General features: G+C 42.8%; 1 protein-coding gene across 1 annotated transcript in view; it reads left to right on the forward strand.

Annotated features, from left to right (window-relative positions):
• The first annotated feature begins 6,135 nt into the window (after positions 1-6,135).
• The window catches only part of VOPP1 (VOPP1 WW domain binding protein), a 123,446-nt gene continuing 104,271 nt past the window's right edge, over positions 6,136-25,310 (forward strand). The window contains exon 1 of the mRNA XM_040433139.1: positions 6,136-6,781. Coding sequence (XP_040289073.1) covers positions 6,731-6,781 — 51 coding nt within the window. The 5' untranslated portion in view covers positions 6,136-6,730. The remainder of the gene's footprint in view (positions 6,782-25,310) is intronic.

A 25,310-nucleotide genomic window follows, 5' to 3' on the forward strand; every position in this document is an offset into this window, starting at 1 on the left:
CATACAACATATAAACTAAGTAAGCTCAGCGATCTCCAAGTTAGAAAACTTCAAGGGTTAATTGCGTAGGTGGACGATAACCAAAATTTCCACAATTTTTCAAAATGTAGGTAAGCGTGATTCATGTAGGCAATCGTTTTTTCATATGTGCAGGAAGAATTAACTAGATCTATTACTTCTCTCAATTGAGGGACAGTTGGGGATTTCCAATACCTCGTGATGACCAGTTTAGTAGACCACAGAATGTGAGCTGTGATTATGCTGGATTTGACTGGGAATTTCGTAATGTTGTGGAATGGTAAGGCCAATTCTGGGGAAGGGGTTGTATGAATTCCTGTGATAGACGATAGGAGGGTAAAACTAGCTGCCCATATTCCTCTAAGTTTGGGGCATGACCATAAAATGTGGAGAAGGGTACCTCTGCCTCCACAGCCCCTCCAGCACAGGTTGGTATTCCCTGGGTAGATGTGACTCAATCTATCTGGTGTGAGGTACCACCTGAGCACCGTCTTAATAGATAGAGAGACACAGGTGAATGAGGTCGCTATAAAAGCGAGAGATGATGCTCAAGTATGATCCGGGAATTGTTTACCTAATTCTTTTTCCCAAGAGAGGAAGGGAGTTGATTTGGTGAATTTCTGTTTGGAGTCCATCAAGTTATAGATGGGTCTTAGGCCCTTCACCGAGGGACTTCTAGTATCCCAAAAGTCTAGTATTTCTTTGCATGCAGATACTTTGAGGGAGTCTTTACTATGGAGGAAATGTCTCATCGTAAAGCAGTTTAGAGTTGAACCTGGAAATACCTCCATTTTGCCCCAGCAGCCACCCTGACTTGAGCATCGGAGCAGTTCATGATAAGGCATTTTTAGGAGTTCCGGTGACGTACTGGGTCTCTCCATGGGGCTGCCAGGAAGCCCGGTGATGTCACCGGCACTGATGGGTGGGCTTTAGCGTTGCCCTAGCCAGTAAAACGGCTAGTGAAGCGCTAAAGCCCGCCCATCAGAGCCGGTGACGTCACCGAACACACTGCCGGGCGGAAGTTTCCACCCGGCAGTGTGTTATGATAAACAAAAGAGACCGTGCCCTGAGCGATCTAGCACAGGGCAAGGGAGCGCATCGGAGCATGAGATGCTCCGATGCTAGCCTCAGGGATGCTGCCGGGGTGAAAATAAGGGTATGTCCGGGTTCAGCTCTGAACCCGGACAACCCCTTTAAGATATTTATAGAAATCTTTATGAGGTATTGAGTATAGGTCATGGAGAGAGGCGAATTGCTTAAGTTGAGACATTTCAAAGAGTTGTGAGACATGTGTTAGGCCACTATTCACCCAGTTATTAACCTCAAGGTCGGGAATGAAGAAGGTCAGAGTTTCTAATGGGGCATATGGATAAAGAGAGAGTGCTACTCCAGAAGTTTTGGAATGAAAGGTCCTCCATACCGTTATTGAGGTGCGAAGAAAGTTATGGAGGACTTATATGGGAAGTGCAGGATCTAACATGGCCACAAGCAAGGCTTTTAGATTATGGCTTGGAGAAATAGCCGATTCAATGTGCAGCCAATGGTGCTGCAAATCTCCTTTGCACCATTCTTTCATAAAGCTCATGTTGGTAGCAATGTAGTAGTCATATATATTGGGTAGCCCTAAACCTCCCGCTTTTTTGCGTTTTGTCATTATTTTGTGTGCAATCCAGGGTCTCCTGGGGGTCCAGATAAACCTATGTGGTAATCTGTTAATACGGTTAAAGAAAGCTTGTGGTATCAGTATAGGTACAGTTCTAAACTTATATAAAATCTTGGGGAGGGTTAACATCTGGAAGGTCGCAACCTGGCCTACCCAAGATATTTTGTGTTTGCTGCATTGGGCTAGGTCCGTTTCTACTTCTTTAAGTAGCGGGAGATAGTTGCTACCATATAGCTGTTTAAATGATTTTGTAACTTTAGTGCCTAAATATTGGACCTGTTCAGGTTGCCAGTCTAGGTTTAAATTGGATTGTAACCTTGACAAGGAGGCAGCTTTGACATGGATAGGTGAGGGCTTGAGATTTCTGCTCATTAATTTTATAGTAGGAAAGTTCTCCAAATTGGTGAATAATTTCCATAACAGCTGGTAGAGAGTGTTCTGGGGATCTTAGGGTCAAGATGACATCCTCTGCATATAATAGAGTTTGTGGGTTCTCCCCCCTATGTCAATTCCCTTAATGCGTTCAGAGAGTTGGATCGCTTGTGCTAGGGTTTCTATGGAGATGATAAATATGAGCGGGGAGAGGGGACAGCCCTGCTGGGTGCCATTGGTGATCGAAAATGAAGATGATAAAGTTTTGTTAACATATACCCCGGCTGAAGGGTTGCAGTATAAGGCTTTAACTGCTCCCAGGAAAGGGCCACATATTCCCAATATTTGAAGTACAGAAAATGCAAAAGATCAGTTAATGCGGTCAAAAGCCTTTTCCGCGTCTAGTGGACACCCACCCCCACAAGTTTCTGCATTTAATTGCCATCTATCCAGCCACCGTACCTCATGATCTGGTGACCGTAACTGCGCTTTGTACCTACTACTGATGGATGTACCACAAGTTATAATTTGTACTATGTAAAGAGAGACTTTTATACTTCTGGCCTGATTCTTCAAACCACCTTTCCACTGCACTGACCCCCAGGGAGCGATGGTCTGAGGGGGTAGACCGTGACACATCTCATCAGGGCCATGCTGCAAATTTTTTTCTGTCATTCGCCCGCTTCCAATCTGATTTCTATCGCCATCTTCCATCTGCTACATTACCAGGCATCTCCTTCATCCCTTTGTTCCATTAATTATTTACCCTTATCATTCAGTTCCTGTCATCTATTGGTGAGCTTCTAGTTCTGTATATTTGCTATCTGCCAGTGTTCATATTATTCTTGCAACCGTCTGGTTGGAATACAGTTCAGCCCTATCATTTAAGTCCTTACGGTATCTGAATACCAGAAGACACCATTAGTACCCAGGAAAGGCAACTGCTAAAGGTGAGGTCCATTTCTGTAGTATTGTGATCAAGAGCGTTGTTACAATGCCACCATACAGTATTTTATATAGTAATGTCAATAACGCCTGTGCTGGTGGTTATAACCAGCTTGAAAAAGGTCCTGGTCTTACTAATATGGACCAATAAAGAGTAGCATTTTGAAAACCCAGACAAGCGTATTGGAGTCTTCCTTGTCTGCTTTGAACAATCCATTTACTGGGTCCTTACTTAGTAATTTGGCATCTGATGATTACACAGAGAGCAAGGTCCTCCTGGGCTTTGGCCAGCCGATGGGTTACTGATCAGGGGAGAGGGACTGTCTATAAAGTAGAAACCTTTAATTTAGTTGTAATATGACTTTATATAAACTGAATAACTCTAGGCAGGTAATACATTACTGGAGTGTTTTGCATGTTATATCTTTATTCATCCTTACAAGGACAAGTAGTTATCATTGATTCATGGAAGTGAACATCATTGAGAAGCCAAACTATTTATGTCGTCTCAGTAATTCCTGCCTAGTACTGTATTCCATCATAGACTTACTCTTACTGCCATATCCTTCACACTGACAATGATCCCTCTCCTACCATAACACATGAGCCAGTTATATATGGAATACTTTATAAGAGGTGAAAGCTGCTATGTATTTCACTTAGTGGTAGTTCATAGTCAGTGGTGTCACAGCTGTTCATGTGGCCCCTATATCAAATATGCTGTGGCATTACAGCATACATTCAGGGACATACTTTACATAGTCGCCATGGAAATTCCTAGATAGTCCTTAAATATAAGAGACTTTTTTTCCAGTGTCCGTAAAAAAAAATTGATGTGTCCTTGATTTTTTGAAGTTGTCGTACTGGAGCAGGTCACTTTGTAATGCTCAACATTTTATAGCTCATAGTAAATGCTGGTAATGTGTTCACTATTAGTATCTGACCTATCGACATATATTAATTAGAGCCTTCACAGTTTATTATAGTTTTCCAATTTGTCCATAAAAAAATGTTGGCTGCTCGTGATATCTGGATAAATTGTCCTGAAAAAAATTAAAAATTTAGGTTGACAACCCTGATATTCGCTCAAACACACAAATATCTATACACAAACAGACGCACGCATTTGGGGTGTGTCCACACAGGGCAGGTACGCCACAGATTTTCCACCGTGGCATTGTAGGTGGAAAATCCACCGCATTTTACATTGGCGGCAGAGTGGATAGCATTCATACAAATCTCATCCACACACTGTGTAAAAAAATCGGTGTGGAATCCATGTAGGAATTGACACGCTGTGCACATTTTTTACCTGCAACATGTCAATTTATTCTGCAGATTTCTGCTGTGTTGTTCACCTTTGGCGCTTATTCATACAGTGGATTCTCCATACGGATTTCGGCACATATTTAGGGCCAAAATCTGCATGGAATTTACTTCAAAAACTCCTCCCATTCTTGTCAGCGAGAATCTAAATCTACATGCAGATGGCAAGTACAACTTCAAATCTCCTGTGCGAATATGCTCTTTGCAATGCATAGAGTGAAATCTGAAGGAAAATCCCTCCCACGTGGACGTGCCCTTAGGCTAAGGCCACACGGTCAGGTTTCCTGATGCAGTTATGGAAGCAAAAAAAAAAAAAGAGGTGTCATATCTGTACTTAAGAATTTCTCTCCTTTAATGATCCACTTCTGATTTTGACTTTAGGAAACCTGACCGTGTGGCTGTACCCTTATTAAAAACCCCACTAAGGGTGCATTCACATCACCGTTTAGCTTTCCATCGAAGGAAGAGAGAGAGAGAAAATAAACAGGATCCTGTAAAAAAAAAAACGGATCCTGTTGCATGAGTTATCATCCGTTTGAGCCATTTCCGTCTGAGATCCATTTTTTAGCCTGGGATCCTGTTTTGTTTTGTTTTTTTCTCCTTCTGATGGATCAGAAGAACGGAAAGCTAAACGGGGATGTGAATGCACTCTAAGGGCTCATTCACATGAACGTAAGGGCTTTGCAATGCACGGGCACCGACCGTGGGGCAGCCGCATGCGGATCGCAGACCTATTCACTTGAATGGGGTCCGCGATCTGTCCGTTCCGCAAAAAGATAAGTTCTATCTTTTTGCGGAATGGAAGCACGGAACGGAACACCACAGAAGCACTCTGCGGGGTTACGTTCCGTGCTTCCGTTCCGCACCGCATCTCTGGATTTGCGGACCCATTTAAGTGAATGGGTCCGCATCCGTGATGCGGAATGCACACGGCTGGTGACCCATGTTTTGCGAAACCGCCGTATGCGGCCCGCAGCACGGGCACGGAGCCCTTACGTTCGTGTGAATGAGCCCTAATGCTGAGTTCACACTTCAGTTATTTCCATCCGTTATTGTGAGCCAAAACACAAAAAACACAGAACAGGTGCAGATCTTTCCCTTATACCTTACCTCTGAGTAGGCTTCACTACTGGTTTTGGCTCACAATAACTGATCAAATAACTGATCAAATAACTGAAGTGTGAACTCAGCCTTAGTTGCCACCAATAATTTCTCAGCCCAATTGGATACCAATTTTGTACCCACAACACCTACTGTAGCCTTTTTTTTTCACCTGAAGTCTATACAGAGTCCTGCTCCTGGTATGCCGAACCCTTTGAAGACGTGCTAAATGTCCACTTTCATGCCAGTTTACATGCTTCATGTAGTACTTTGGGTCCGAATGGATTCAACACATCAAAATCAGTGTGCCCAAGCCTTTGATACGATGACTTAGCATATCCAATTTCATGCCCCTTTTATGTCTACCTTTGTAGTATTTCTGTTAAAATCTGCTCTGTTTTAAAATGCTTTTTTTTTTTTGTGTGACAAAAATGACAAATGAGTTTTTGTGGGAATCAGAAAGCAGTTTCCGCATTGTAGGCAAAGTCTTGTCACCAGACAGATGTTACCAAGTTGAGTTTTCACTTTGCAGAACTCAATGTAACATTGGTAAACCTATTGCAATATCTTAGCAAAGTGCGTTATACCAGGCATGATTGAGCCTGAAAGAGTGGAATGACGAGGGGTGTGCTTTGTATAGACATACCCACAGCATTAATCCCATGACAGAGAGCAGAGCTCAGCAGCACAGCCTGTACTATCACAGGACGCCTCACATAGGCCACTGACACCGCTCGAGAACAATAATCATATAATATGAAAGATCTCATTACTGCTGCCATAAAGAAACACGACAGGGAGGGAAGGAGGGAGGTGGAGAAGGCCAGGCGCCCCCTCCTCCTCCTCCTAATCCCCTCCTCACTGTGTCATCTCAGTCTTCCCTCTCCATCCATTTCCATGAGGGATCAAGCTTAGGATTCCACCCTGCCTTCCTTCCCCTGCTGCTATTTCTTTCTTCCTTTTTCACGTCCCCCTCCCGCATCGTTATTTTGGGTTCGCTTTCCAACATGATCAGCCTCCTCCTGTATGAGCCACCCCTAGCTCTGCCATCTGAAGATCTGAGGATGAGCTTGTAACCATTACAGGAGTTCCAGGATCAATCTTCTATACTCTCTGCTTTTGATTGTTCCTGAATCCCTAGGATCCGCTATGTGAGTTTCCAACAGTTGGAGGAGACCTCCAAACTGAAGGCTGGAGCAGTGATTTGGGGAGGAACTCTACATCTGTGACTGGAGAACTGGCCATTGATGCTGGTGGACGAAGGGCTGATCACTGGGTTGATGTCTTAAAGGAAGTGCTTGAGACATGAAGAGTTTGCAGTGTGCTGGTTTCTTCTTGCTGTCACTGCTGCTGGAGGTAAGCGCAGGTCACAGACAGGACTACTGTCACACTGCTGGGGGTTGTCCTGTATTATAGGTGCCATCCACTCACCATTTATGATGATGACGGCTTCCTGATGTCATATCAGTTATGGAAAGCAGTTTCCATTCTATATATCTTGATGTATAGCTATAGACACATCCACCCTCCTTTGACAAATTGCCCCTTTATCGTCTATATATGTTTATTCAAGTAACGCCCTCCTGTTCTGTCTATACATGATGGGGAGGGGTATACAAGGGGACCAGATGTGTGAACATTTTTTGAAGCAGGGGCACACTTATCCGAATTTACAAGTCCCTCCTGACACTAATTCATGCCAGAACACCCCCCCCCCCCCCCCCTCCATCCTGGGACTTGGGATGGGGCCAGCCTGAGCAGGGCCCCCCTCTCTCATGATCCACATTCACCTTTGTACTAATAAGATTTTTCTTAATGTACCTCCTGTGGAACAGGTAATTGCAAATAAGAACTACTGCAGAACACCTTTTTTAAAGGGGGCCTCTAAACACTTTGAGGACCACCGTGACTGCTGTCTTTCAAGACGATCAGTTGAGTTATAAAGATGACTTCATCTAATAAATGTTGCTAGGTGGCCAGAATTAGGTGTAAGGTCATGAAGAGCCCTTTTGCCTCTCTCTTTAGACCTTTCTTTGTTTCATTTATTATTTACAGCAGAAGATATAGAAGACCGTACTCAGCACAGTATGTAATGTAAGGCCTTTCTGCTATTGTACTCTTTGTACTCTTCCTGCATGTATGCGTCCATTGTTCTCCTGGTGGCTTTAAGGAGAAAATACAGTCTTTTTTCTCCTCTCAATCTATTAGCTTTTCTCCCCCACGCATTTCATTAACATTTTAGCTACAGTACCAGATTTGGTCACAAGCTACTTAGGATTATTTTTCCACGTGATGCTTATTGCTATCCTATAGCATAGTGTAACTTCAAACATGTTCTTCTTCCCCTGGAAAGCATAACAGATTTGTTAAGTCCACGGGCTATTAATAAATCCTGTTGCTGTTGTGATCAATACTCTGCTGTTGTACATGTAAATGAGGTCAAAAAGTGAAATTCAAACATAGCAGCTGGCATCCGCTATGGCTACAGCACAGAGCAACCCTACAGACAGGCACAGAAGCTCTGGCAAGTCCAAGAAGGTGCTGGTCATTTGACTTGGTGATATTTGGGCAGGAAGACTACAGGTACCTGCACAGAGGGCTACTAAGATCCCAATCATAATGCCGGTTACAATTGATAAGAAGTAATCAATAATGTCTAAAGATAAGCGAATGGATTCTAAATGAATTGGATTCGACCTGAATTTTGTAAAATAAATGGGAGGTGGATCCAAACCTGAATGTTTAGTCATTTGATTTGGGTGAATCTTTGAGCAAGAGATAAAAATAAAATTGATAATGTTAATAAAAAAAAATTAAAAAGTGAGAAATAAGAGAGACAAATACGGCTTCTAGGAGACCTCCGACCAATTAGAGCACTTTTAATTCAGGTAGAATCGACTCGGACTGAGTTCTCATTGGTTAACCGATTCAGCTGAATTGAATTCAAATCGAATTTTGAGTGATTTGCTCCTCTCTATGTCCTTTTGTGCTCTCCACAATCTGTATAATTTAAAAACAAATTGGGTTTTGCTAAACCACGCCTATACAGACGTTATGGCTCCTACTTTGAGAAACTGCTGTACTTTATGAAACTTAGAACTTCCTCTTAAATATCTTTGCATGGTAATGCATACAGGCCTTTTCTTTACATTTTCATCTGTTCATACTTTGTGGAAAAAACTTGGGTAACAAACACCCCTAATGCACCACTTCACACCAAGCATTTGTAATATATGTGGTTGCATATTATTTAGCATTGTTGTTCCTTATTAAAGATTTTCAGCTACTGCAGACGGTCCAATGTTTCCAGGAACCTAAGGAAATGGAGGCTTGGCAGTACAGAATTAAAGTGGCTCAAAAATAATATGTAAGTCCCTACCTACAGGGGATGCTTACCTGCTATCCCCAGATCCTGCTGCTTTTTAGCTCAGCACATTAGGACAGAACTTAGATCTGTGTCTACAGCTTAGCTGTAGTGCCTACAGGGACCTGAAGTAGTCTGAGAAACACCCCCTGTCTCATTATTGGTTCGGGCTGCTGCTCTGTCCCTCCTACTTTCAGCTCTGCCTCCTCAGATTGGCTGCCGTGTATCCTTATATAAACACAAATCTATTGCAGGATCACCAGGAGGTCAGTGCTCGGAGAGCTGATTTCCAGTACGTCAAGGGCAGAATGACTAGATAGTACAGATTACTAAACTACTGTAGAACAGAAGAAGATTATCAAGCAACTGCCTCTCCAAGGTATTGGCTTCTTGAGTGGATATCATTACATGTGGTTACCCAGGGGCGTAGCTAAAGGCTCATCGGCCTTCGTGCAAGAGTTCAGCTTGGGCCCCCCTTCCCTCAGTGCTTTGTGGCAAGGGGTAGGGAAGCACATAGCCTTCGTGCTGCCTAAGGCAGAAATTGAAACGGCACCTCCGCCCCATGCCAAATACTTGACCTAACCCCTTCCCTCCAGTCAGAGATCTAACTTGAACAACATGCACTTTCTATAATACTGGTGTCTTCATATGCAGCACAAGGGTCGTTGGGCCCCCTCAGGCTCCTGGGCCCGGTAGCAACTGCTACCTCTGCACCCCCTATAGCTACTCCCCTGTGGTTACCCACTCCCCCAGCTTCCATGTGGCCTCCCCAGGGCATGATTTGGTGCTGTGGTTCCTAAATGCTTTCACTTTGCAATAATACCACTCACAGTTACTTGTGGAATATTTAGGAGGGAAGAACTTTCTCTGTTATAATGGGGGCATGCTATTACAGGGCCACACTTGAATTCAGTGAGATATATAGAACAAGCCATTCTTTTGCAAATATTTGTAAAGGCCGACTGCATGGATGGGTGCTGGATTTTATACACCTGTTGTAATGGGACTGAATGGAACAGCTCAATTTAGCGATTAAGAGGTGTGTCACAGTACTTTTACCCATTCAGTGTATTATCAAAAAACATATTGTCATCGCAAATTTGGGATGGAAAATCTCTCTACGATCATGTGCTAGCCAATGGAAAGACAAGGGTAAGGTGGGAGTGTAAGTTACTTCTGCCCTCCACAGAGGTAAGCTAATTGAACATAGATGTTCAGCAGCTCCTTATATAACCTGTGGCCATCCAGAGTTTATCTTGAGCGCTGCCCACCAATCCTTGGGAAGGTTGTGGTTAGTGCCAGACTGCCAGTGGAAAATTGTTTAATACATGCCTTTTTTTCCTTGCCGAAATGGCTGTGGATTTCACCCTCTAATTGCAAAGGGTGGAATCTGCAGTGGAGATCCACCACACAAATTGACACCGCACAAGTCAATTTACTCTGCAGATTTTTTTTAATGCAGCATGTGGATGAGATTTCTTAATATCTCATCAGCTTTTCTGGTACTGTAAGTGGTGGTGGTGGTGGTGGAAATTATTTAAAGCACACTTAGAAGTTGGACAACCCCTGTAAGATAACACTGCTGCACTCCATAACCACCGACAGCTGCAGTTCTGAGTGGGTGCTGTCGGTGGTTATGGAGTGCAGTGCTCTCACTGACCAGGTGCCTGACATTCCAGGAACACATCAGTCAAATTTATGTAACTCCCCTTGATATACTGTAAGTCTAAACTTGGCAGTTTTGTTCCTGCAGTTTTCTATCCACACATTTTCTACTAAGATTTTGTACAAATTTAGATCTTTTTTTTTCTTTTCTTTTTTTTCTTTTTTTTTATAAGTCACAGCTTGATGTGTAAAAACTAAAATTTTGGAAATGGAACACATTTATTTATTTTTTTACTTGTCGAGTCATGCAAATGCTTTTAATAAAAACAATTACAGAAAAAATTTACTAGAACTTTTCAGTTGTGGTTATTTTTTGGTACGACATATGTATGAAAGAGAATATGACTTCTTTAAAGTAGACGGCCTGCCAAACTTCCGGGCTGAGAGGGATCATGTGACTTGTATTCTGACTCTTAGTTAATGATCATGCACATGGTGGTACTACAGCTCCCATACAGGGCCTATACCAGGGATGGCCAACAACTCCCAGCATGCAGGGCCGGTTCTAGGTGAAATGGGGCCCTGGGGCGAAAAACAAAAGGGCCCCCGCCATAACACTTGCTGACTTTAACGTCCCGTATTGACTCTGGAGATTTAATTTGTGGACATTTATACAGAAGAAGCTGTATATTGTGTGGCACAGTGTATGCTATATGTGTATAACCAACATTTCACATGAAAACTTACAATTACTTGGCATGGTCCTTGGGGATCTCGGACAAGACTTCAACACTTTGGCCGGGGGCTCGGCGGAGCTGATGTTGTGTTTTATCCTAATGAGAGAGATTTCATAATAAGGATTTGGAGAAAGGGCAGAGGGATAGCAGAGCAGGGAGAGGCTGGTGCTGATACTAGGGGGTCATACCATGGGGGAGTAATAAAGCTCTCTATAATGCCCCCCCCCCCAGTAGAAATAATTCTTCTTATAATGTGACAGTGCAAAGAATACCCCCTTGTAATGCCCCCAGTTGAGCTAATGTCCCCATAGTGAAACGACTGTTCAGTTGGTGGAATAAACGCTAACAAACAAAAAATCTCCCACTATTTTGGTCCAATACACCATATACCAATTAGCAATATAACACACCTATTCACAGTATAGTAGCCAATGCACAAAGTAATATATACACCAAAGTAATCAGTGTAACCATATCATATTTATAATTACATAAACACGGAATACAATTACCCATTGAGACAAACATCAGTGTTGATGTGGTGGTCCGGTGCAATGTTACAAATGCTTAACATAGGCCATCACTAGCTGATCGGTCAGGGTCCGGTACACCCGCCAATCAGCTGTTCAGGTGTAGCTGTGTCACCAGAAGTCAGTGCAAGAACTACACAGCTGCGTCAACCTTGTAGTAGAGGGAGCTCATTACTACAGAGCTACTCCCATTGAAAGCAATGGTTTTAAGGTGTTGGAACTTCCCTGATCAGTTATTGATGGCCTATGAATCACTTAGTAAAGGCTGGACAATACCTTTAAAGGAGTTGACCAATATTAGAAAACATGGCTGCCTTCTTCACAACCAGCTACAAATCTTTAGGTTGTGGCTGGACAGTTGTGGCAGTGTTTTTGGAAGAAGGTAGTCATCCTGGACAACTCCTTTAAAGAGGATCTTCCAATGATAGATCCTCTTTAAGAACCATACAACTCTTGTTGCACATAAGCTCTTATAATGCTCTGCTTCTTCCCCCCATGTTCTCCCTCAAAAAGCTTCAATTCTGAAAGTTAACATTACACTTCCCATATGTAGATGTTTGTTTCTAAGCATGGTTCCTAGTTCAGTGCAAAAATCAAGCTTATTATTAGCTGATTGACTTGCTGGATTCAGCCTTTAAAGTCTTTTTCTGCATTGCAGACAATCCCTAGCCTAAACTTCAATTGAGGGAGTGTATCTAGACTGAGGAACTATGCATGAATAAATTGGCAAGTGGTGGTGGGGGGGGGGGGGGTCCCTACACAGTAAACAGATTGTCCAATCAGTGTTCAAAGTGTCAGACTGTATCATGACACATCTTTTTGACAATGTGAATGGTAACACTCAGTTGACAATTTATTAATATATTTCTGAGAGGACTAACAGAGGAATGGTACAATGCAGATTATTAGAAAAGGTGCTCTGGAATGATTATTTCATGGAAAATACAAGTATGTACTAATACTTACAATACCAGGTGAAATGACATGTCCTCTTTCCAACTGTTTAATGTAAAAGTACAGATTAGAAAATAGGAGAAGTTTTTATTGTAACTTTATCCAAAAAGGAGGTTGACTAGCAAAGGACAGTGGCTAGATATGAAAAATTATAGTGAGCTATCAATGTAAATGAATTAATTTTTACCATATACCAGCAACCTTTATGTCAATATTCTGTGTATTTTTTTTTTGTAAAAAAAATCGGTGGATGATTTTCTGGATATAATTTTTTTAGGTCATTCCGTGTATTCTAGTAAGGGTTTGTGTGACTTATTTAGAGCATCACACCATGCCCAATGATTTTCTGTGGACATCTTTATCTAGGCCTATCAAGAGAAGCTTAGAGCTGTCATATTATCATTCTACACCTACTATTATCATGAGGATTATCTCATTTTACCCCCGGGAACAGTAAACTGACAATGGATTACTTACCTATAGGAGGACGTATCATTTGTGTTAACTGCTACAGAAGTACTGTACAATATTTAGTATTTTCCTTTTAATGGAATATTACTGATGAATAGAAAAGTAAAAACAGCCACATAAAAAATACACCTTTCTGATGAAAGTGTCCATTTAAGTGCTTGTCTTCCTACAAGGACACAGTTTATGGAAGAGCTAAAGGTTATATATCACAGGTATTTTACAAAGTGAAATGTTGAATGGGATGGTTAATATTTCAATTTAAAATTTTGCCTACATTTTGGTGAATGATTTTATCTTAAAAGGTGGAACTCCAATCATCCAGATATTCACTGCTCCTTCTTTATTAGGGCCCTTTTAGATGGACCGCCTGAACAGACAATTATCAGGAATGAATTGTCCCTGATAATTGCCTGGTCATTGAGCGGTGATGATAGCTACATTTACCTGCGGCGATCATCCCCCTGTGTATGGGATTGAAGATCATTATACAGCATAATCTGCTGCTGGCAAGCAATGATTTTATGTGCCACAGGAAAGAAGCGATCACCCCATGGGTTTGCTTGTTCATCGGGTTATTGGTTATTTACACAGGGCAAACATTTCTAAGAATGCCGATTCTCAATAACTGCCCACATCATCCGTATTTAGTTTATCCTTGTTTTACCTGCGCTGCCTTTTTACGTAAAGTGTTTTATGAGGTCCTCTAAGCTCAATTTCCAATTTGTCTCTAGTGTCCATTACGTGTATCATTCATTCTCTGGTAAAAATCAATGAGAGGTTGTCCACCCCCGGCCAGCACTTACTGGGGTTATTCCTATCTCTGAAATGAAAGGTTCAGATGGGACAACCCCTTTAAGTAATGTGTAGGTAATGCTAAAGTAACTTGATGACTGATGCAATGGCAGGATTTAAATATTGATAACTATCCTTGCAGGGGTCCAACTCCCACCACCCCCATCGAATAGCTGTTTGAAGAGGCTGTGGTGCTTTGGTGGCCTGTTCCTAGGCTGCCTGTGTTGCCACATTCACATGGCCTTTGTGCAGTTCCGTCCTGTTTAAGGGAATGGAACTGAACTCCATCACCGAGCAAACCACTATGCAAAGTATTGGCACCGTGCTTGGTATAGTATGTAGAGGCTGCACCTGAGCAATGCGGCTCCTTCAAACTGCTGGGGTTACTGGGAGTCAAATCCCCACCGATCAGATTTTGATTATCTATGCAGAGGATAGGTCAACATTAAAGGCTATGACCATTTCAGCCAATTTTTTTTTAATGATTGCATTTGATACATTTTGGGCTAAAAGCCATATTTTCAATTGGCCTTTATTAAACAGTTTTAGCAGTTTTTGTGAGGGTTACATTTTGGTCTACTTGCTGGCAGCCACTTTCTGTCCCATCAGATGACGCTCATGTATTGCTCTTATCTCTGAATTCCTGACAGTTCATAAACACTCATTATAGCCACATTCTTATCAAACTGATAAAAATATGGCTTAAATGAGTGTTTATGAGCTGTCAGGGATTCAGAGATAAGGGCTACACATGAGCCCCCAGGGCTCCTATCCGACGGGACAATTTGACTGTGAACAGAAAGGCTGCTAATCTGCAAATACACAGAGCCTGACATCTGTACAGGGATGAAAATGTTTAATAAAGACTAATTAAAGAAGTGATTTGTAGCCCAAAATGAGTAAAATGCAATCATTAAAGAAAATTGCCCGAAATGTGTTCATAGCCTTTAATGGTTTAATTCTCTGAACCCCTTTAACAGCAGATGCTATAAAAATATGTTTGATCTGCCAAAGATCTGCAGATAAATGTCTCGTGTCTATGGCCAGATGTCTATATATATTGAGTATAGACTAGTACCAGTGGAAGCACACGTCATTATACCTAAGACCCTGTTTGACGATGATCACGGCAACCTGAATGATATCAATTACTTTAATATCCATATATACATGCATGCATATAATATGTATATACATACATACATGGATATCAATTTCCATTTACACTCCTGCAATTAAAGTATTGCATTAGGTAATTACTTTCCCATTAGCAACATAAGGCCTCATGCACACGACCGTTGTGTGTTTTGCGGTCCGCACGTACAGCCATTGATATAACTGCCTATTCTTGTCCGCAAAACGGACAAGAATAGGACAGGTTATATTTTTTTTGCGTACCACGGAACAGAGCAACGGATGCGGACAGCACACGGAGTGCTGTCCGCATCTTTTGCGGCCCCATTGAAGTGAATGGGTCCTCATCCAAGCTGCAAAAACTGCGGCTCGGATGTGGACCAAAACAACGGTCGTGTGCATGAGGCCTAAATCACTTGCTCAAAGAAAAATATGATCAATGGAGTCCGGCTGCTGAGAGATCCAGTAATCAGAAAAACAGTAAGTGTACTTACCACTCCATTCATTGTATATGGTACTGTCAAGTAGAGCACTTGGCTATCTCCCTCAGTTCCATACAAGTGAATGGAGCGGTGACTGCTCCATCCACCCAGGGGAATTGTAGATCCCCATTCTCATTATCGATAGAGGCCTGTGAGTCCTGCTCCTCTCGCTCACACATACCGATTGACAGCTCTTCCTGCGTACAAACTCATACAGCAAAAACTGTCAATTACTGAGGTGGGAGAAGCAGGACTCACAGGCTTTCTCTAGGAGTCCTGGAAATATTTAAACAGCTTTTTAAAATGAAGTTACTGAATCTAATCATAGAAACTATATATGCCCAAGCGCAGCGTTTCTCCTCTACCTAGGCTGCCCTTACATAGGAGACCGTAAAGCTCTGCTTTACTTAAAGGGGTTATCCCATGAATAATGTAAAAAATGAAAATCAATTCTAACAAAGCTAGAACCAGCCTTGTACCTCACATGGATCCAGAGATCTCCCAATTTATTGCTCTGCAAGATTTATATCAAGCTAACGGCTCAAGGGGCGTGTCTTTTCTGCTCCAGCTCTAGGGGCGTGTCCATGCTCTCCCTATCACAGCTCAGGAAGTAGCTGAAGGATGAAACTGAGCATGTGCGGCCATCTTAATAAACCGGTCAAAGAAATAAGAAATTAAGTGGCACTATACAGATGCATTTTATGGAATAATTCAGTAGCTATACAAAATTTTTAATTACGTGCAATTACAAAGGTATTCAGAATCAGGTGCTGGTTTGAAAACTGTAGAATATTATTCGTGATACAACTCCTTTAATATACTTGAGCTTAGTTATTATCTTTGAGTTTGCTAACCAGAAGTGCCAACAGGCACCACTCATTCTTGTCTTTTTTGGCTACACAGACCTTTGAAAAGTGTCTATACGGCCAGATGAGCTACCATGTAACCCTTTCAATATTCAAGATAGTATAGACATGTATTAAAAGGGTTGTCCAATTCAGACATATATGGCCTATTCATAGGACCTGCTCCTATCTCAAGAACAGGGTTCTGTGCAACACTGCCATGAAGGGAGAAGTTGCCTTGCTTGACTCTTTTCAGAAGTCCTACAGAAGTGAATGGAGAGTGCAGCGGATGCAGGGCCACATTTCCCTTCTTGACAGCACTAAACGGGACCCCGTTTGCACAATAGCATCTGGTCTCAGAGGATACGGCATAAATGTCCAGACATACAAATGCGGAAAGCACATTGATGTCCGTTCCGCAAAAAGATAAATTATTATTAGTTTTGCAGACCACAGACACATTTAAGTCAATGGGTTCACCAAAAAAATGGGTACGGCAGACAGACCCCACCTGTATTTTGAAGATCCTTGATTTGCAGACCCTAAATTGGATACGGTAGTGTACTTGAGGCCTTAGTGAAGTTAGCTCTTTCACTTCTTTTCAGTTCCAAATTAACATCTTTTCCAGTTTTCCAGAAAGGCTGATCACTGACTGTGCCTTGTTTCCTGGCAGAAATCCACCTGGACATCAATAAGATTTGCACTTCTCAGCCTGCCAGTGTTTTTCTTGTTCTATCCAAATCTGCCAGTCAGTGATTCTTAAGAGACGATGGACATTACTATTTCTGAGGATGGTCTTACTAATGCGGTTATTGTACAACCCCTTGTACTAATAGTAACAGTATAATTATCCATAAACTGCTGGTTTCTGCATAACTGGAGTTCTTGGGCAATTCATTTTTCCAAAATGTGGAGCATGATGAAAGCAAGGCGATTGCCACCTTTAGGTCTTGTTGGATCAGAATATAAGTATTTTATACAGTTGTAAAAGATATACTAGCAATATGAAAGCACTGGCTTAGCAAGGTAGGGGGGCTCAAACAATCTCTCGGAGTATGTACCGTACATAGGTCTTATTAATGTCTGGTCTTGTGATCAGGTTTGAACGGTGAGATTATATTTACATGTTCAAGATTTGGCACCTAAATCCTGACAGAATCTGCTGGCATCCGTCCAGCAATGCATGTGAAAGGGGTATTTTATACCCCATTCATATCCTTCGGAAAAAAATTCGCTGTACTGGATCCAATGGTGCTAACCTTTATGTACATCTGTTGGCCAATTTAGAGCAGAAGTCATTCTCTATGGGATTGCTGGTGATAGCCGAGAGCTGCACTCTGCTATTTCTGGCCCATAGAGAATAAATGGAGTGGCACTGTACATGCTTGACCAGCTTCTCCACTGGGTATGGGTCCCTGTTCCTATGATTTATGGGGTGCAGTGATCCATTAGGCCACTGCTAGTAATTGGACTTGGTATTGTAATGTTTTCTCCTGTTTTATACTATGTTATAATCTGCAGGCTAAACCGGAAGGTGAATAGTGAAGCCTAACCCCTCAGCTTTGGTCTTTCCTCTGGGAATTGAGTTAGGCCCCTTGCAGATGAGCGTGAGCGGAATAGGTCCGGATGCGTTAGTGAACAATGTTCGATTTCGCAAGCAAGTCCATTCAGTTTTGTTTGCGATCGCGTTCGGTTGTTCATTTTTTATCGCGCGGGTGCAATGCGATTTAATGCGTTTTGCACGCGTGTGATAAAAAAATGAATGTATACAAACAACATCTCTTAGCAACCATCCGTGAAAAACGCATCGCATCCGCACTTGCTCGATGCGATTTTCACGCAGCCCCATTCACTTCTATGGGGCCTGCGTTGCGTGAAAATCGCGGGATATAGAACATGCTGCGATTTTCACGCAACGCACAAGTTATTCGTGAAAACCAACGCTCGTGTATACAGACCCATTGAAATGAATGGGTCCGGATTCCGTGAGGGCAGAAGAAGTAGGGAGCCAGTGCTTGGAAGCAGGTAAGTAAGCCTCCCTTTACAAGTCTGGACAAATGGGAGGGTTTGGCAACCCCCCCTTCTTTCACAGCCTCTTTAAGAAGGTTGAGCAGCCAAAAAGGAGGGAGTGCATGCAGCTGTCTGTGAAGGTAATGCACCATAGATAGAAAAGTAGGGTATATTTTTTCTAATATGTATTGCCGCTGTTGTGAATGGAAGGTGGCTGCACATGCATAGCTCAGGATACTTTCACACTAGCTTTTACGTTTTCCAGTATTGAGTTCCGTCATAGGGGCTCAATACCGGAAAAAAACGGAACAGAACAGAGTGCTCCAAAATGCATTCCGTTCCGTTTAGTTGCGTTCCCAGACCGGAGAGCAAACCGCAACATGTTGTATTTTGCTTTCTGTCCTAGGATGCGGAGCAAGACGGATCCGGCATTACCCCTAATGCAAGTCAATGGGGACGGATCAGGTTTCTCTGGCACAATAGAAACAGATCCGTCCCTTATTGACTTTCAATGGAGTTCTTGACGGATCCGTCTTGGTGATGTTAAAGATAATACAACCGAATCTGTTCATAACGGATGCAGATGGTTGTATTATCAGTAACGGAAGTGTTTTTGCTAAACCCTGCCAGATCCAGCAAAAACGCTAGTGTGAAAGTAGCCTTAGCATGTTTGGCTGTTTTTGAAACTCCCATAGAGGTGAATAGAAAGAGCTGCGCATGCCCGACTACCTCTCCATTCACAGTTGGGACCTTACAAGTTGGATGGGGGTTGGGAGACCCCCTATTCTGGAGTTTTGCATGGATTCCAGAAGTGGGGTCCTCATCTTTTAGTAATTTATGGCATATTTTTGGCATATCCTGTGAAGGCGCGGGGCAGGGGATCCCTATTTTGGACATACAGTAGAGAGACCAGCAGCTATCAGACATTATCCTGTCTGTATACATATGCCTATATATTGTACATAAGTCATAAATGCCTAAGATGGGAAAACACCTGTAGTATAGATGTACTGGTTCATCATAGTTAAAGGGGTTGTCCTACAATATATGTTTCCTCTATCCACAGTCCCACAGAGAACGAAGGGAGTGGCAGCACACATGCTTGACCTGCTGCTTCTTTCATATGGGCACACAAGACCCCTGTTCTCCTGTTCCATTGTTATGGGAAAACAGGACCCATGATTGGTGGGGGTTCCAGCAACTGATACTTCTTCCCTAACCATTGGATACTGGAAATGTTTTTGTCTTGTGGGACAACCACTTTAGGTACTGAAAGAACCAAAAACCGAGCTTTTAAAGAAACTATTAACTAGGGTTAATTAGGATGGCAAGGAGGACACTGCTAAAATCACTGTATGTAATAGACAACTATTGATTTTAATGGGTACCTACCTGCCAATGTTGTCCCTGAACAAAATCCTGATGTAAAAAAAAAGTCCTTGAAGTTGAAGACCTTTTATTAGAAGAACTTTTAGAAATGTAGAAATTACTGCCTCTATGTACAGAGCACAGCGGTGATATAAAAATGAACTGGTCTTGCAAATGCCATTTCCACTTTCCGCTCTCATTATTCAGCAGTATGGCTTCCGTGTATGAGTCAGTTGTGTCGTGGGCACTACTTAGACGCCACTATTGTCAGGGACCACATTCTCAGCCATTCACATGTTTATTGTGTTTTGGTAGACTGTTAGGCTACATTCACACGACCGTATGTGTTTTGCGGGCCGCAAATTGCGGATCGGCAAAACACGGATACCGGCCGTGTGAATGTAACCGGCCCTATGATAGAAATGCCTATTCTTGTCCACGATTGCGAACAAGGATAGGACATGCTCTATCTTTTTTGCGGGACCGCGGAACGGATCTACAAGGGTGGGCCATTTATATGGATACACCTTAATAAAATGGGAATGGTTGGTGATATTAACTTCCTGTTTGTGGCACATTAGTATATGTGAGGGGGGAAACTTTTCAAGATGGGTGGTGACCATGGCGGCCATTTTGAAGTCGGCCATTTTGAATCCAACTTTAGTTTTTTCAATAGGAAGAGGGTCATTTGACACATCAAACTTATTGGGAATTTCACAAGAAAAACAATGGTGTGCTTTGTTTTAACGTAACTTTATTCTTTCATGAGTTATTTACAAGTTTCTGACCACTTACAAAATGTGTTCAATGTGCTGCCCATTGTGTTGGATTGTCAATGCAACCCTCTTCTCCCACTCTTCACACACTGATAGCAACACTGCAGGAGAAATGCTAGCACAGGCTTCCAGTATCCGTAGTTTCAGGTGCTGCACATCTCGTATCTTCACAGCATCGACGATTGCCTTCAGATGATACGAGATGTGCAGCACCTGAAACTACGGATACTGGAAGCCTGTGCTAGCATTTCTCCTGCGGTGTTGCTATCAGTGTGTGAAGAGTGGGAGAAAAGGTTTGCATTGACAATCCAACACAATGGGCAGCACATTGAACACATTTTGTAAGTGGTCAGAAACTTGTAAATAACTCATGAAAAAATAAAGTTACGTTAAAACCAAGCACACCATTGTTTTTCTTGTGAAATTCCCAATAAGTTTGATGTGTCAAATGACCCTCTTCCTATTGAAAAAACAAAAGTTGGATTCAAAATGGCTGACTTCAAAATGGCCGCCATGGTCACCACCCATCTTGAAAAGTTTCCCCCCTCACATATACTAATGTGCCACAAACAGGAAGTTAATATCACCAACCATTCCCATTTTATTAAGGTGTATCCATATAAATGGCCCACCCTGTACAGATGCAGACAGCACATTGTGTGCTGTCCGCATCTTTTGCGGCCCCATTGAAATGAATGAGTCCGCACCCGTTCCACAAAATTGCGGAACAGATGCGGAGACAAAAATACGGTCGTGTGAATGCACCCTTAAAGCAATGGATTATTTCTGCATATGATGTGACATATGGGATTTTCAGTAGCCATATGGTGCTGGTTGCTGTATGTTTTATTTCTACTGCTGATGCATATGTAGTTAGTATAAAAAATATTCTTGTTGTGAATATAGTCATAACTTGCTCACATATGCAGTGTATATAGTTAGTCTATATCAAAACTATAACGACGTCTTACACCCCAAATCCCATGACGGTCTAAATTGTATTGTCCTTGCTCATCAACTAACCTCCATGTTCTGGCTATACACATGTTGACAGGGTCTACTTAATGCGTATGAAGGTAGTCTGACTGTCTTATGACAGTTGCTGTTGGAAAAATAAGAATTAGACAAGTTGTAGTTTAATATGCCTAATCTTTTACTCCCTGGATATAAGTGGAGCCATCTTTCTATGACAGTGAGCATAAAGGCTCATTCTTCTGTTTAGCAGTGTAGGTTAATTGGGCATTGGAGCTTTGAGGGGCTGGCCATAGAAAGGAGTGGAGCTCAGCGCAATAAGACCAATGGTGATGCCCTTGTTGCACCAAATGCCTGAATATAAGGAAAAAGTACCTCAATAACAGTTGGATCAACAAAAAGAAAAACAGCGTTTTAATCAGGTGAACTACAGCTAGATGTCTATGCAAACAGTTGTATAGATTACCTTCAAGAAAATTATGACATTTCTTGCTGCTGGGGTTATATGGTAAGTGCTACTGAGCAATGACCTTTTTTTTTTCCCCCTGTAATCTGGCCCTGCTCTAATGCCCCCCACAGAGATGCCCTCATACCATGCAAAAGATGCCAGTTTACAATGCCTGCCCCAGATGTTTCCCAGAACCAAGCCAGTGCTGGACTTCTGCTGGGCTTCTCATCATCTGACATGAGTTGCCTACAACTGCATGTCAGACATAGTAAGTGATGTTAGCTTTGACATCAGTTGTGACTATTTGGTTGTGACTGCTTCACAGGATGTTCTTTCAGGTCAGAGGATAGATTTCCCTGAACTGGAAACATTTTTGTAAAAGAAATACTGTAATTTTTAGTAGTATAGATCAAATACATTCAGAAGGTACTGCATGTATAGCAGTAATAAAAGTTATAATTTGCAGAGATATTTTCTAGCTAATATTTACATAAAGTAGCTCTTTTTGAGATGCGATATCTTGATATATATTGTGGTTTATTTGCATTTTTAGTTTTTGAAATGTTAAAAGCCTTAAAAATCATAGTCTTAAAAGAATGTAGCCAATATGAAAGCAGAGGGAGCTTTGGCTTTGAAACTCCTAGCCTACTGTACAGGAAAAAGATTTCGAGAAACGTTACCTAGCAGCCAATATGAAAAGTAGGTCAAAATGATACTGCTGTGTTGGTGTGCCTTGTGTTTATAGTAACATCTAAAATGATCATGAATGTATAATGCTCTACAATTAAGACATTTACTGTCTTGTTTTTCCTTCTACAATGAACCAAATTTGTGCATTGTCGAATAGGCATTAAATGTCCTAATGGATACTGTATTTGAATCTAGGAGAACCTTTTTAATAGTGATACGATTTACACCATATAGACAAAAGTATTGGGGCACCTACACATTACACCTACATAAGCTCTTAAGGCTCCCCATTCTAAATCTATATGCATTAAAATAGAGTTGGTTCCCTATTTGCAGCTAAAACAGCTTCCACTCTTTGGAGTGTGTCTGTGAGAATTTTCCCCATTCATTCAGAAGAATATTTGTGAGGTTGGACACTGATAATGGATGAGAGGGCCTGGCTTGAAATCTCTGTTCTATTTCATCCCAAAAGACTTCAATGGGATTGAGGTCAGGGCTCTGTATGGGTCAGTCAGGTTCTTCCACACACTCGCCCAACTATGCCTTTATGGACCTTGCTTTGTGCACTGGGGCACAGTCATGCTGGAACATGAAAAGGCCTTCCCCAAACTGTCCTCACAAAGTTGGAAGCTTACAATTGTCCAAAATGTCTTGGTATGCTGAAGCATTATTATTCCTCTTCATTGAGACTAAGAGGCCTATGCCAGCCCCTGAAAAACACACCCATAACTTTACAATTGGCACAATGCAGTCAGGCTGGTAATGTTCTCCTGAATTTACCAAACCCAGACTCATCTATCAGGATGCCAGATAGAGGAACACAATTTGTCTCTCCACAGAACACGTTTCCAATGCATCAGAGTCCAGTGTTGGGAAGTTTTACATCACTCCAGCCAGTGTTTGGTCTTGTGCTTGGTGATGAAAGGCTTGCATGCTGCTGCTCGGCCATGGAAACCCATGCCATGTAGCTCCTGGTGCACAGTTTTTGTATTGATGTTAAAGCTAGAGGAGATTTGGAACTCTCCAGTTATTGAATCAGCAGAGTCAGGGCCGGCCTTTGGGGTGTGCGGGCTGTGCGGCCGCACAGGGCGCCATAGCAACAGGGGCGCTGGGTGGCCGACAGCTCGCAATGTAATATGCGGCAGGCGAGGATGCACTTGTGTTCTCCCTCGGGGCGCCCCCTCCATCTCCCCCTCCCCTGTCTGACCTGATTCCTCCTCCCCTGTGTCTGACCTGCCTGCTGCCCCCGCCGCTGCCAATAAGAAGAGAGACGGGAGGAGGAGGGGAGGGGCTGTGACCACTGCGCCACCAATGAAGATAACTGACCTGTAATACAAATACAGGAGGCGGGTGCTGGAATCAAATAGCCGGTGTTCTGAGATATTTTGCTACCTCAGATATTTTCCTACCCAGCGAACTGAGCATGCTCAGTACAAGTGAAGCACCCGACCTCTGTGACAGGGAGCTGCGATCAGCTGCAGTTGAGTTAACCCTTCAGGTGCGGTACCTGAGGGGTTAACTGCCTCTGATCGCAGCTCCCTGTCACAGAGGTCGGGTGTCGGCTATTTGATTCCAGCACCCGCCTCCTGTATTTGTATAACTTTATAAGAAACGTTGGTGGCACAGTGCGCCCCCCCCCAACACCACAGTATAAGAAACATTGGTGGCGCAGTGGGCAGTGCCAATGAGGGTTAAAAAATAATTTAAAAAATTAACTCACCTCCTCCAGTTGATCGCGTAGCTGCCGGTCTCCTGTTCTTTCTTCAGGACCTGTGGTGACATCACTGAGCTCATCACATGGTCCATTACCATGGTGATGGATCATGTGATGTATCATGTGATGAGCACAGTGATGTCACCACAGGTCCTTTGACAGGTCATGAAGAAAGAACAGGAGACGATCAATTGGAGGAGGTGAGTTAATAATTTTTTTATTTTTTAACCCTCATTGGCACTGCCCACTGCACCACCAATGTTTATTATATTGAGGGAGGGCGCACTGCACCACCAATGTTTATTATATTGACGGGGGCGCACTGCACCACCAATGTTTATTATATTGCGCCACCAATGTTTATTATATGGGGGGGCGCACTGCGCCACCAATGTTTATTATACAGGGGTGTTGGGGGGGCGCACTACGCCACCAATGTTTATTATATTGGGGGGGCCCACTGCGCCACCAATGTTTATTATATTGACGGGGCGCACTGCACCACCAATGTTTATTATATTGCGCCACCAATGTTTATTATATGGGGGGGCGCACTGCGCCACCAATGTTTATTATACTGGGGTGTTGGGGGGGCGCACTGCGCCACCAATGTTTATTATACTGGGGTGTTGGTGGGGCGCACTGCACCACCAATGTTTATTATATTGGGGGGGGCGCACTGTGCCAATGTTTATTATATTGGGGGGGCGCACTGCGCCACCAATGTTTGTTATATTGGGGGGGCCCACTGTGCCACCAATGTTTATTATACTGGGGTATTGGGGGGGCGCCACAAGGTTAGCTCGCACAGGGCGCCTGAACACCTAAGGCCGGCCCTGAGCAGAGTATTGGTGACTTTTATGCACTATGCATCTCAGAACTCTGTGACTTGACTCTGTGAGTTTATGGGGTCTGCCACTTCATGGCTGAGTTGCTGTGGTTCCTAAGTCAGTCCAAGTCAGTCAGTCGGTGGTTGGCACTAGGGAAGGAACT

This window comes from Bufo bufo, chromosome 5, assembly GCF_905171765.1.
Source record: "Bufo bufo chromosome 5, aBufBuf1.1, whole genome shotgun sequence".
NCBI classification, from domain to species: Eukaryota; Metazoa; Chordata; class Amphibia; order Anura; family Bufonidae; genus Bufo; species Bufo bufo.